Genomic DNA, 13,915 nt, shown 5'->3' with positions numbered 1-13,915 from the left:
AGTGTTGCATTTTGAATCCCCAACGAACGTTTAAAAGCACGGAATCGGATCAGGTTCGAATCGAAATCTGGCTGGGTCCAGGCTCTAGACATATGAGCGCTCAAAATTATTGAATCGTCCCCATTTAATCAAAAATCCTATCTCCATTGATGCCCCTGTGTGCACTATCGTTGGTTCTCACGCTAGTGCAAGGGCCAAGCAATCAGGATCTTCAACATCCTCATGACTTCGTCCACATTGATGAAAATATTTTTGTTTTTATATTTTCAAAAGCAATCATTTTTTTATTTTGTAGAAATGAGTGGATTTTATTAATCAATGGTATAGTACAGTGAGTACACATAGGTGGAGATGAAGAAACAAACTCCACAAACCATGGATCGAAATTAGGTCAGATTGTCGTATACGTTACTGACAAAACCCTCCTTGCCAGTGAGTCAAGCAAAGCTATTTATCTCCCTTGAAACATAAGCAAAATAACAAAAACTAAAAGAGGAAGATAATAACAAAATATCCTCCAAAATAGGTATGATCTCCATCAATATCGAACCCCCACCATGTTGAAGATAATTGACAACACCCATATGATCAGACTCCACCAACAGATCAGTGTAACCAGCAAAAACGCCTTCCAGTAGTGTAGCACAGATAGCCAATGTTTCACCCACCATGATATTGCTAAACTTGGACAGAACTGAAACTACTCGAAGTGGCATTTCATGATGATTTTGAAAAACAAATCTCAAACCACTTCTGCTATTGGAACTGAGTAAACTTGCATCACAATTAACTTTAATTTTTCCAATCGGTAGACATTCCCAAACACGGGGTGGCACAATCTGATCCATTACGGCCGCTACCCTTAGTTCAATCAGAGTAGCATTTTGATATTCCTCAAAAGCACAAGTTGCAGTGTGAATTACCTCTTTGGCCAAAAACCATGTCACACCATGCCAACCATATATGCCAAAGGAAGAAAGAAGCAAGGGTGGACATTTGCTGACCATAGTCTTTCCCTAGATCGTAGAAAATTTTCCACATTCCAATAAAAGATGAAAGATGATCAACATCCAATGCTGATTGAGATAAACCAAAACTGCTACCAAATCGCACAGTAGGATACAAGCAGAGATTGATCCTTAAAATACGTGCGATCAACATCATCAAGGAAGAAATAAAAATCCAATAAGTCCTGTTTCCATAACATAAACTCTTGATCAATAAAGTCAGCCAAGCAAGTTCTATCCAGGTCCAAAAATTTAGACAAACTGGTTTTCATACCACCTTCATATGGGATCCATTTATCATGTCATGGATCAATGGAAAAACCCCTTCCAACACTCCACCCCAAACCGTCAAGCAAAACATCTTTTCCCAACAAAATACTCCGCCACCCCCAACTTGGGTCAATTCCTACCTTTGATTTAAGAAAATCAACATGTGGAAAATAATTAGCCTTTATAAACCGAGAAAACAAACAATGTGGATCAGACCAAAGCCTATGGGCAGTCTTAGAAAGTAAAGCTCGATTATGAAGTGTAGGATCACAAAATCCAAGCCCTCCCTTCTCCGTTGACATATACATACAATCTCATGACACCCAATGAACTTTCGGTTGTCCCTCCTTATCTCCCCAAATGAAATTTGCAATACTCTTTTTTACATAATGATGATGTGAAGCGAGAAGTTTAAAGTGCATGCTAACATAATTTCTCATTGAAAAAAGCCACAGATTTTAGAAGCACCTCCTTACCTGCATGAGAAAGAGGCTTAGACTTCCAATCTTGGATCCTCCCATCAATTTTAGAAGTAATATCCTTGAAAAGAGAAGCCTTGGAAATGCTAATATCTATTGGTAAACCCAAATACTTCTTAGGTCCAGAACCATGTGGAATCTTGAGTGTACGGGAAAACCATCTCTTCAACTTCTAATGGGTGTTTGGAGTAAAAGTCAAACAAAACTTAGATAAATTAATGGATTAACCTGATGCCTTGCAATAAGTTGGGAGAATATCCTTCACATGGTAAACTTCATCCACCTTAATTTCAGAGAAAATAAGGCTATCATCTGCAAATAACAAACGAGTAATAGCAGGGGCCCTATTTCGAACCTTGTTGCCATGAATAAGAGATTCAGGTTCAACCCTTAATAGAAGACAATTTAGAGCATGACTGCATAAAATAAATAATGCATGAGATAAGGGATCACCTTGCCGAATACCACAGCTTGGTGTGAATGAACCCCTAGAAGCACCATTTATCAATATATGATAAGAAATAGATTTCAAACATCCCATAATCATTCGGACTAGATGTGAACAAAAACCCATACGTAAGAGCAAACCCTCAATAAAGTCCCATTCTAGCCTATCATTGGCTTTCTTCATATTTAACTTCATTACAAGATATTTCTTCTTACTTTTCTTCCTTTTCTTGATATAATGAAATAACTCATGTGCCATAAAAACATTATCAAAAAATGAAACGATTAGGGACAAATGCAGATTGGTATGGACTAATCACATCATCCAATTCAACCGACCAGCAATAATCTTGGTAATCACCTTAGAAACAACAGTACATAATGCAATTGGTCGAAATTGGTTTGCAGTTTCGGGTTTTAAAACCTTAGGAACAAGACAAATCAATGTCTCATTTAGATCACATGAAAGAGTACCAGTGTCAAAGAAGCTATCCCAATACTTTTGAAAAAAGGTTGGAGGGAAGCCATCGATACTTGGGGATTTAAGAGGGCTCATAGAAAATAAAGCATCACGCATCTCATTAATACTAGGTCGGCGAACCAACATAGAGTTAGTTTCTTGAGATATTACAGGCTCTATTGATGCTAAGACAGTGTCCAAGGCATTATGATCTACGCCCTTAGATGCAAAAGCTTTCCCATAATAATTAAAAATCAAACCATACACCTCATCACATCAGAAGTCCAAACACCATTAGGCCCTTTAAGGCTCAAGATCTTGTTATGTTGGCGACGTTGAACAGTGGTTGCATGAAAAAACTTTGTATTTCTATCACCATCACACAACCAATCAACTCTAGATTTCTGCCTCCATAAATCCTCCTCCTTAGCAAATAAATCATCCAAGAAAGATTTTAGAACTTTAAGTTGTATGCAAATAGAATCAAAAAAAGGTAATCACTCTAAAGAAATAATACCAGCAATAGTAGAGCGAATTTGCTTATTCCACCTTACATAATTATGTCTACAAACATCAAGTTTGTAATGAATTGCAAAAGCAGGGTCACCAGTAATAGTATCAAACTAAGCACCAGCAGCAACTGATTTACAATCTGGATGGTGAAACCACATTGCCTCAAAACGAAAAGGTCGTTGGACATGAAAATGACCACCCTCCGAATCAACCAAAAGAGGACAATGATCAAAACCAATTGCAGATAATTTTAACAAAAAAACCACTACATTAGAATGATGTAGCCTCCAGGAATGATTGGACAAAGCCCTATCCAACCGAATCTTCACATTTGAATCTCCAATACGCCAATTGGACCAAGTAAACAACGGCCCATTACAGCCCAAGTCCAATAAAGAAGAAGAATCAAGCATGCTTTGAAAAGGAGAAGTATCTCGTGAAGTAGGTTTACCTCCAATATTTTCTTGCCATTGTAAATGAGAGTTGAAGTCACCAAAAAGAAGCCAATCACAAGTTCTATTATGTCCGAAAGCCAACAACTTATCACATACTAGTTACCTCATCGAACGAACTAAATCTCCATGCACACAGCTTAAAGCAAAAATATAGTCATCATTCACACAAACAAAGCCATCTAACATTATGCTTGAAACATAACCCAGATTCATCTTAATATGATGTTTCCAGAATAGGGCAAGGCCACTAGAAGAGCCATTAGCATCAACACTAAACACCCTGTCCATTCCAATACAGTGACAAAGGCGTTGCAAGCGTAGCAAGCCACACTTAGTTTTCCTTAGGAAAACCATATCAACATTATTTGAGCGGGAGAGTTCAGCCAGCATTCGAACGTACAGTCAATGTTCTCCCCAAACCTTGACAGTTCCAACTAATGAACTTCATTGCTGCTCGTGGGGCTGAACAATAGTACTCACGGGGGTAGAAACTGGTAAACAGCCATCTTGCATATCATCATCAACAGAGTGCGCTTATTAGTATCATGGCCCACAACAGCCACTTGTGTATCATCCAACTAGTTAACAACCACTTCAAAAACATCCATAAGCATATCAAGTGAAAGTGAAGAGACACCCTGACAACCTAAACGAGCAGTAGGAGTAATAGACACCCCAGGCTAGGGTGTTGTAATTATTTCTAATCAACAATTTATTGCAGCATATATGAATTTTTGTTATGTAGGATATGAATAAGAGGCTGAGGCAAAAGAGATCAAGCAAAGAGTCGATGGAGCACTTTAATATGGATGCAAAACAATAGAAATCTAGACGAACTCAATAGAAATAGTGAATTGGCTCACATTATCAAAGAACCACCCCTAACCACGGAAGATTTTCTCTTTCCTCTATGATATTGATGTTTCATTTAACTTAAATGGTTTTTGTCTCTGTTATTAAGAAAGATAGACATCTAACTCAGTCGATTCATATATTAGTCAATGAGGCAAGAAGTAGGAAACTTCATGATATTTTAAAGAACAATATTGCAGAACTTTTGTTTCCTTTTGTCTTTGTTTAATGAATTTTCGTTTCATTAAAAAAAACAAGACAATTAGGAGTCACTACCATTACCGGGATTTAGTTACCATGATCAGAGGAATGGATATTTGTCACTACGAAATTTTTGCCATTTTGATGGATATTTATGCTCTATTTGGTATGCATTCTTGGAATGTATTCAAGGTCGATTTTGCATTCTCAGATGATAAAAATAGTTATTTTTGTCACTCGAGAATGCAAAATCCACATAGAATGCATTCCAAGAATTCATACCAAACACTACCTCAATCTGTTATAAACACTTAGAGTGCGTTTGGTAACGTTCAAAACAGTTCTTTTACTCAAAAAGAAAAAAAAAAACATGAAAAAGTGTTTGGCTTTGCGATTTGTTTTTTCGTTCTTTTAGAACGAACCAGAGGTCTTGAGCACCAAAAGAACAAAGAACGAACGAGTGACGGACTAAAGTCACAAACCCGTGATTTTTTTAGAGAAATCACGAAACTCACATCTCTCTTGCTCTGCTACCACGAATTTGGGAGACGAAGAAGGACTCGCTTTGCAACCCTAGGTGAGATCTCTCACTCTCTCTCGGTCTCTCTTCCTCTCTATCTCTTGCATGCTCTGGTAATGTTGTTTCCCTCTCTCTGTTTCTGTCTCTCCCTCTCTATCTCTTGCACTCTCTGCACCTCTCTCTCGCTCTTTCCCTTTCTCTGTCTCACTCTCTCCTTCTCTCTCTATGTGCGAACCTACTGAAACCCTAGTTGAGGTCTTTCTCCCAGTGTCTATTTCGCTTGCCCTCTCCCTCTCCCTATCGATTCTGCGTCACTGATTGTACTGGATTAATTGGGATTTGCGGCTGAGTTTCTAGTGTATAAACAGAGGGCTTCGGAAGGTATATTTGAATCTGTGGGAGGTGTTGCCTATTGAGGTGTTGAGGGTGAAAGCCGCGAAATATCTGATCTCACTCCAGTTGCCAGATTTGGGCGTTCTCATCTTCAAAATTGTCGCGGTCAGTTTTCTCTCTATTACGTCCCGCGTTCGCTCTCTGTTTAAGCTTATAATTAGGATTTTGCTTCATATTATGTCGATCTTCCGTTTTTATTTTCTTGATCTGGTTGGTTTCGCAGAGTTTTCAATTGCTATAAGGTTATTCTATAGAATGAACGAATTAATTGGGTTTTCTTTTTCAGATTATGTATTTGTTCAGGCAACTGTTCTGTTTTTTCTTCTCTTTATGATATCGATCAATTTTGATACTCTGTTGTGTTCTATAGGGAAATGGTTTTTTCTTCTTTTTTTGGATTGTATCATGGCAGTGGGTGTTTCTCTTATCCATCAGGTCGTTTTATTAGTTTCTAAAAGCTCCAATCCTTTTTCCTGAGATTTAATTTGTAATCTTGACCTATTTTTCTTGGGCTTTGTTTCTGATTTCTTTGCACAGTCTTAATTTGTAGTAAGTTGGTTTTAACCCTCTTTCAAGTTATTGGTTTGTACTACACTTCTATTCCTATTGGTGGTTGTCATGTTCTTGGGTATTAGTTTTCACTTTGCTGGTTTGCTTTTCATGTCTTGGTTCCATATTCATGTCTTGCTTTTTAAACCTGTTTAGGTGGTTATCGTACAATGGAAGAACTGTTGGAGATGATAACATGGTCTCAACTAGGAATTCATGAGAAACCAGTAAGATGGGGTGCCCTTTAATCCAGGTTACTTTCCTCTTATGTTTCTTGCACTGAATTTGGCAACTGGGTTCTCATTCTCTCTTCCTCTGAAATTTGAGACAGGTGGGCTTGTTGAATGTTGATAAAATATTATGACAACTTACTTGCACTTTCAAAGGAGTGGAGGAAGGTTTTATAGAGGATTCAACAAGACAGATTGTAGTCTCAACATATACAGTAGAAGAGCTGATCAGGAAAATGGAAGTAAGATGAAGACATTCTTTCTCTTCTTTCAAAATTAAATATCATTATTTCATAGTGTGGCAAACAATATATGTATAAATTTACGTTAGAGTTGGTTGTTAAATTATTGGATTTTGTAAAGAAGAAAAGTTGCAAGAAGTGGCAGGGAATGATTTGTTGCTGTTTTTTATTGTTATTTGCAGGAGTATGCACCACTTCATGACAAGGTTGTACCCAGAAAAAACTGGGAAGTAGACCTATTAGACTCTGCTACTAGTGGGCACCCTTTATATTCCAAATTCAACTTACTTATTTGAATACTGTTCAACTTACATTTTAATTTCTTCTCCATTACCAAATTGATACAAAAAGTGAATACTATTCAAGTTATATTTTTAGTTCCTTCTCCATTACCAAATTGATACTAAAAGCCAATCTCTCTCTCTCTCTCTCACATTCTTGTGGACAATGTCTCTCAAGTTGCATGCATGTCTAACACTTGGGAGTAAGGACATGGAAGGGACGGTAGGGTGAAAGAGAAAAGTTAGAAGAGATATTGGTGTTTCTTAGGGGTTTATCTTATTTTGAGTTTGTGGAATAAGTCTTTTCAATTTGGTTTCATTTTGTGGGTCGAAAGACTATGGCTGTCTCTTTCTCTATTTCAATAAATCCAGTGGTGGTTTTGAAGTTTTAGCCTTTCTAGCATTTATTTAACTGTCTAACAATCATCAACTTTTCTGCTACATTTGTTTGAAGACTGGTTTTGATTCTTATTTGCCTTTGATTTCAGACTATAAAATTTTCTTAACTAGATTTTTGTCAGGTAAACATTTTTGTTTTCCACATTGCAGGATCAGCTTTTGATTCATAGACACTCCTGAAGAACAATGGCAATGTCTGGGGTCCCAAGGAGGGAAGGGAGTTGAGAGTTCATGAAGATGTGGAGGAACTTGCCACTGATTTGACGGACTATATAGTTGAATTATGTGAGATATCAATGAAAGAGAGGGGGTTCTTTGCCATCGCCTTATCTGGTGGTTCTCTCATCAACTTGATGGGGGTAAAAACACTTACCCTTTTCACAGCTTCGTTGAGTGATTTCTTTTGGTGCTTCTTGGGCCACTAAAATTCATTCATTGCAAATTAATTCAAAAAAGAATGGAAAATATAATTTGGTGTAATCTGTTGTGCTAATTCATTGACAACTTGATGGGTCTTTAACTCAAATTAGTAGAGCACTTGGAACATGAGCATGTTCCAAGAGGATGGTGGTTCGAGTCCACCAAGACCCTCTTTATTCAACTGTTCATAGCATAGTCAGTCATGCTACTAATCCATACAAGAACCCAATTTTAATGGCATCTTTGAAATTTGACATATTTTTATATTTACTTTGGTTATGTTAATGAGATATTTTAATTTTATGCTAAGGTTGGTAAGTGAAAAGGATTTTACAAGTCTTTTTTTTGGTATAATTGACAAAAAAATGACATTATTGTAATTAATATCAAATAGAAAAAAACAGATTTTACCAAACATCATTTTCGTTTTAAACGACGTTCTTGAGACCGTTACCAAATGGTCATTTTCAATCTCAGAACACAGTTCTAGACCAAGAACATAAAAGAACGTTGCTAATTAAGAATAAACGTTCTTTGTTAAGACTGTTATCAAACGCAGCCTTATGATTTTTTATCATTTCTTAAACAGCACACTCTTATATCTCTAGCTTCTTCTCTAGGTCTAGCCAATAGGGTTAGAGTTGAAAAACTCAACATGCATGTAGATGACAATGTGCTTTATATTCTGTTTTAATTTAAGTTTTTTCTGCATAAAACAAAAAAAAAAAAAGAGTTTATATTCCCCAAAAACCAATTAGCATTCTCGGGGCTCAATAATTGACAGCCTATGGAGTTACAACGACTCGTATTCATATGATATCGACACCACCAGATCTTTTTTTTTTTTGGGAGAAACAACACCAGATCTTTTACTTCAACGCGTTTTGGCACATGAGGCCGTCTTAGGTGACTTCTTTTATGGTCCATTGGACAAGAAGAAAATCTTACTTCAACTTTTTGAACAGTGGTAGTGGTAGGCAATTGGAAGATAGACGAAGAACGATTTGCAGAAGTTGCAGAGTAGCTAAAGGCCTTAAAACAGTGAAAAAGGAAAGTTTGGATGGATGGGGTGAACTGATAGAAGGTTTAATTTCGACCATTTCCAAAGCTGACCTCTACAACGGAACTGCACTCTTTTGTAAAAATGACGAAGTCACTTGTGAGGTCTAAAACAAAGCTGTGACTATGAAGAGCCCATGAAAAAAGTGATAGGGCTCAGGATCTTTATCACCTCCAGTTTGCTGATCGGCCTAGTTTCCCAGTTCCTCTAACAAAGGGAGGCTGAAATGACCTCTCTACCCATGCCCAAACACCTTGCTCGGGTGAGGTCCACCATCCCCCTATTAGAGGAACTGGGGAACTGGGCCGGTCAACAAACTGGAGGTGATAATTTTCCTAGGGCTCATGCTCTCTGTGCCGCATTGCAGTCTATGTCTAGACACATGGGTCTGCCATTCAAGGGATAGGATGGTCATTTTGCCCACTCTCATGTGTCTAGGCGCAACCGCAACCTACACATCCAGCACAAAGAACATTTGGCCTTTTGTTTTGATAAAAGGTTTTCGTACATCGGTGCCCAAGGAATGCTCAGGGCTATCCAACGATTGGGTTGTGCCGCACATATCCCAATGCCCACCAATCAATCATCGGGATGTGTGACACAACCCAAGTGTTGGATACCCCATGGGCATGGAAAATTATCTCCGACAATTCCCTGCCTAGTATATTTCCCCAAATCCCTCTAGTAGGGGGTGGATCCCACTTGGCAGTGTGTTTGAGCAAGAGGTCGGGTGGTCATTTCCACCCCTATGAGAGGAATTGCAGGAAATGGACAGGTAGGGAATTGTAGGGGGCAAAGATCCCATAGGCACTGGCTCCCTAGAGAATAGCTCCATGTCGTGCACGAACCTTTGCATGGAGACAACAGTGACTAATGACAATCGAAATACTAAAAACCAACCCCGTAACTCAAGAATCGTCGATGAGATGGTTCCATGGACGAATCCCTTCCTTGCTCATTTATCATAACAACCTATTACGTGCAAGATAATTTGAAGATAAAATAAATAAAAAAAAAAAGATAATAGGGAGAGAAAGAGATGAAGAGAGATAAATTTATACGTACGAAGTCGCCGGACATCCTGGCACAATTGGGAGACTGCTAATCCTCTTCTCAAGATAACTCTCAAGAAATAATTTAGGGGATAATAATCTATTTATATTTTCACTCACACTCTATTAAATAGAGCTGTATAGCCGTTACATAACTTCTCACTTATGATTTCTTCCACATCTAAATAACTAACCCACTAACATTGATAGTCATCCTAACTTACTTACACTCAATACTTAACTCACGCACAACACAACATAATAATTAATAAATATAAAATAATAATTAATATATATAAATAACCATATAATTAGGTACGTAACACAACCATTATTATTGAAGAAAAAATTTGTCATGATTAAAGATGTAAATGGATAGTCAAAATCCGATTCCGAATCCGTGTCCATATCTGTTTAGCACTTTTTGAATCCATCCGAAAGCTACGGATACGGATACGAATAGGCTATAGCTATCCGAAAAGTTATATTTACATGTAAACGGATAAAATATCCAATCCGTATACGTGTCCGTATCCGTTTAGCACTATCCGAATCTGTCCGAAAGCTAATCGAATGCGTACACGATCATTTCATGTGCCCTTATGTTTGGATGCAAAGACAGTGTGCGTTGCATGACATGCTTTAAAAATCCTCATATACTCTTTGGACAAAATTCTGATAGAATCTACGTGACGAATGGAATCAATATAGAAATACTTCTTCCGACATTACAAGGGTTTCAAAATGTTAAACTCATAGGTTGACAATACCTCAAAATTTTAATTTCAAATTCTAAGTCATTGTTAGTGAAATATGATGATCCACAAGTTCTGCCAAAATCTACGCACTGAAACCATTATAAGCCGATTGGGGGAGGGGGCTTTACAAATCCAAATTTTCTTTTGCCTTAGTCCCCTCCCAACTCCCACACCCCTTTTCTCTCCTTAACCAAATTGCAAACGTTCAAACTTGCAATTCAAATAAAACCCCATATTTTTTTATCTTCATTTATTTTCAATTTTTTATTTTAAATTGGGATTTAGTTAAGAATTTCCTTGATGATGGTGTGATTCTGTGATTGAACTTTACTCACGCCATCTACAAGGTTAAAAATATCTTTCCCCATAGTCGTCAAATGGTCAGATTTCCATGGTCTGAAAATTCTCTATTCGTCATGGGTGGAAAAATAAGCATTCGGCCCACCTACTAATCTAATCTATTGTGCCTTAACTGTAAATTAGGAAGCCATCATCTTCACCATGAGCAAGTGGAAAAAAATCGAAATGATGACCCTTTTAAGATAAAGAGTAGTGATTATTGCTCATCATATTCCACTATAATTGAAAATAATAAACATTTGTTCAATATCATTGTCTATAAATAAATAGTTACAAAAATTTAAGAAATTAAGTAAAAGGGCAAAAAAAAGAGCAAAAAAGAAGAAAATTTGCTTTTCTTCTCCTTTGTATGGCTACCAACGGTTACAAGTATAAGAGCTAAGGCGCGCCCAAACGGCCAAGAACAGAAAGTGAAGCTAGCTAATTATAAAAAAGCTTTTGATTTAACTATAATTGGAGCTCTAATTGCTTTGAAGTTGCAACATTGGAAGCCAATCCAAGCCATTCCTGGCTCTCAGGCTGCTTGGAAGATGTTACAGCCGAGTTGTTCACAGGAGGGTATGGTGCTTTAGCACTAATCCTGGAAAAGAGAAAATTAACAAAAAGCTTAATCAATTAATCCAATTGATGACACGGATTAAGGAACACATATTACAATTCTTTCTCTTTCCTCTAAAATAGTAAAGTTTGGCTTTAATAATCTCAGCATACAAACCTGTCTTTTCTCTTCTCCAAGAACCGGTGAAGGGAAGCTTTCCTTGCAATTGGCAGATCTGCAACAAAAGAAAAACATACATGGTCAATACCTGAAACAGAAAAGGAGAGAAGTTCTTCAAGAGGAAAAAAAGAAAAAAACATGAAGGGCTATTATCTATATACCTGAGACAATGGGCCGAGGGGGCAGTTGAATCTGCTCTTGGTTGGTTCCGGAGGTAGGAACCAAGTTGGAAGTGGAAGTAGCAAAGGTGGTTTGGTTGGGTTTGTCGTTGCCGGAAGTGGATGCAAAGGGGCTGGTGAGTTTCTGGGAGCTTCCATTGCTCGCCAAAAGCATGACTTCCTTCGCCTTCTCAGCTGGGAAATCGTCTAAGACAAGCACTTTCCCAGCGTAGAAAATCGTCATTTGGGATGCCTTGAGATTAGCCGTCTTTAGGTCGTCTTCGGCAGGAATGGAGGGGGAGGCATGATGAGCAAAACCAGTATGTTGGGGGAAGAGATCCATGGACTGGATCTTCCGATTCGCTAACATCATTTCCTCAGAAACACTCGAAGCTTCGGATGATATCTCCAGGTTCGGTAATAGATTCATCGTCGTCACTGTTTGAGGGCATGTTTCAGGTTTCCCTGGAGATTAAAATAAAAAAAAAACAAAAAAACGTATCAGATTCTTTTTCTGCCTTTATTCATGAAATTACTTCAAATAAAACTTAAGCCTTCCAAGTCTCAATTGCAGAATAGCAAGAATACGGTGATCTGAACAGAGATCTGGAGAAACAGGAAAAAAAAAACAAATTTGAAGTATTGTGGGAAGAAGAAGAAAGGATTAGGAATTCGTGCAAATTTGCAGAAATAGAGGGGTTAGATTTGGGGATCTTCGATGGAAAGGCCTAGGTTAGAAAACTAAAAGGAATAGAAATTTCTGAAGATTAGAGATCAGTCCGAATCTCGGGAAAAGGAAGCAACAAAAACTGGAACCCATACAGTACTTTCCCAGAATACCATCAAGAGAATTGAAGCCATTCATTACTAGGATCGGAGAACTACGACTCAGGGCAAATAACATAGTACGATCTAAGAACGTCAACAGAGAGAATTCACAACAGAAACAACACACTAATCAGATTCTGTAGCAGAGGAGTTCAAAGAAGTCTCCTTTAGAAAGAAAAGCATGAAATAACGGAATCAAGTAGATGGAAAAAACTTTTAGATTAACAAACCTTTGCCTTCCGGATTGCAAGTGACTCCCATGTTCATCAGATCTCCAAAACTACCTTTCTCTTTCAAATACTGGCTCAGCAGACTACAAGTCTGCGAGAAGTTGGGTTTCTCCGACAATCTCAACATCTTCCGGCCGGAAAAGCTTCCAGTTTCTGAATGGTCAGACAAACTCGACATCTTTCACGGCGTAAAAAATTGAACAATAAAACAAGAAATTCTTGGAACTTTGACGGAGAATTAGATCGTAATCGAGCCTTGTATCCTTTGATTGATTATGAGATCGAGCGAGCGAGCGAGCTTTTGAGTGATTGTCCGGAGAGAATTCTTCCCCCTCTCCTCTTGAAATATTCTTTCTTTCGTTTTTTTCTTATCTGTACTTCTTTGGCTCCTAGCAAATAGTCAGTAATGGACTAATAAATAATAATTCTTATAAAAAAAAAAACTAATAAATAATAAATTCTAAAATGGCACGAGGAATAAACCCACTTCTTTTTCTTTCTTTGAAACTTCAACTGCCTTTAATTTAACTTATTTTAGTTAAATCAATAAATAAAATATAGCTTTTGAAACACGTGTTCTTTGCGTATGAAATCTGATTCCATTGAGGACAAGGTGGCAATAACTTAAAAAAACCGGACTCCTCGCCTCGCCTCCTGTGTGGAAAGAAGAGAAACGTCTCAATCAAAACCTCTGTGTCAGGTTCAAGTCAATTAAGTAGACTAACTGACGGCACCGTGTTTTCCCCTTAGACGTTACTCTTTGTCTATGTGACCGGATTTATTAGGTATTGGTATCGGTATCGTATTGGTTGAAACTTATGCATATTTATACGATTCATCACATGGTCACCGTATCAGGCGTATCGGTCGGATCAGCCATGAATGATCCAATACTTGTAAAGCCTGTGATTCATGGTTTAAATAATCGATATCAATCGTATCATATGTATCAATATCGCCTCTAGAGTTTGCACACGCATTGATCTAAACGGGTTTTTGACTTTCTATGGGGGTAGAAACTGTGTCTAGATGC

The 13,915-nt window shown here is 37.7% G+C and overlaps 1 protein-coding gene across 1 annotated transcript; it reads right to left on the bottom strand.

Moving 5' to 3' along the window:
- Window positions 1–11,363: 11,363 nt before the first annotated feature.
- Window positions 11,364–13,147, bottom strand: LOC122667288 (protein TIFY 10A). Its single transcript, XM_043863541.1, has 4 exons — window positions 12,883–13,147; window positions 11,828–12,289; window positions 11,664–11,721; window positions 11,364–11,528 (listed from the first exon to the last, which is right to left on the bottom strand). Exons 1-4 carry the CDS (start codon window positions 13,058–13,060, stop codon window positions 11,396–11,398), a joined length of 831 nt encoding a protein of 276 aa, XP_043719476.1. The 5' UTR covers window positions 13,061–13,147; the 3' UTR covers window positions 11,364–11,395.
- Between the last annotated feature and the right edge of the window lie 768 nt (window positions 13,148–13,915).

The sequence above is a fragment of the Telopea speciosissima genome, chromosome 7 (genome assembly GCF_018873765.1).
Source record: "Telopea speciosissima isolate NSW1024214 ecotype Mountain lineage chromosome 7, Tspe_v1, whole genome shotgun sequence".
NCBI classification, from domain to species: domain Eukaryota; kingdom Viridiplantae; phylum Streptophyta; class Magnoliopsida; order Proteales; family Proteaceae; genus Telopea; species Telopea speciosissima.
The sequence above is the reverse complement of the archived record's forward strand: the minus strand, read 5'-3'. Positions and strand labels throughout refer to the sequence as shown.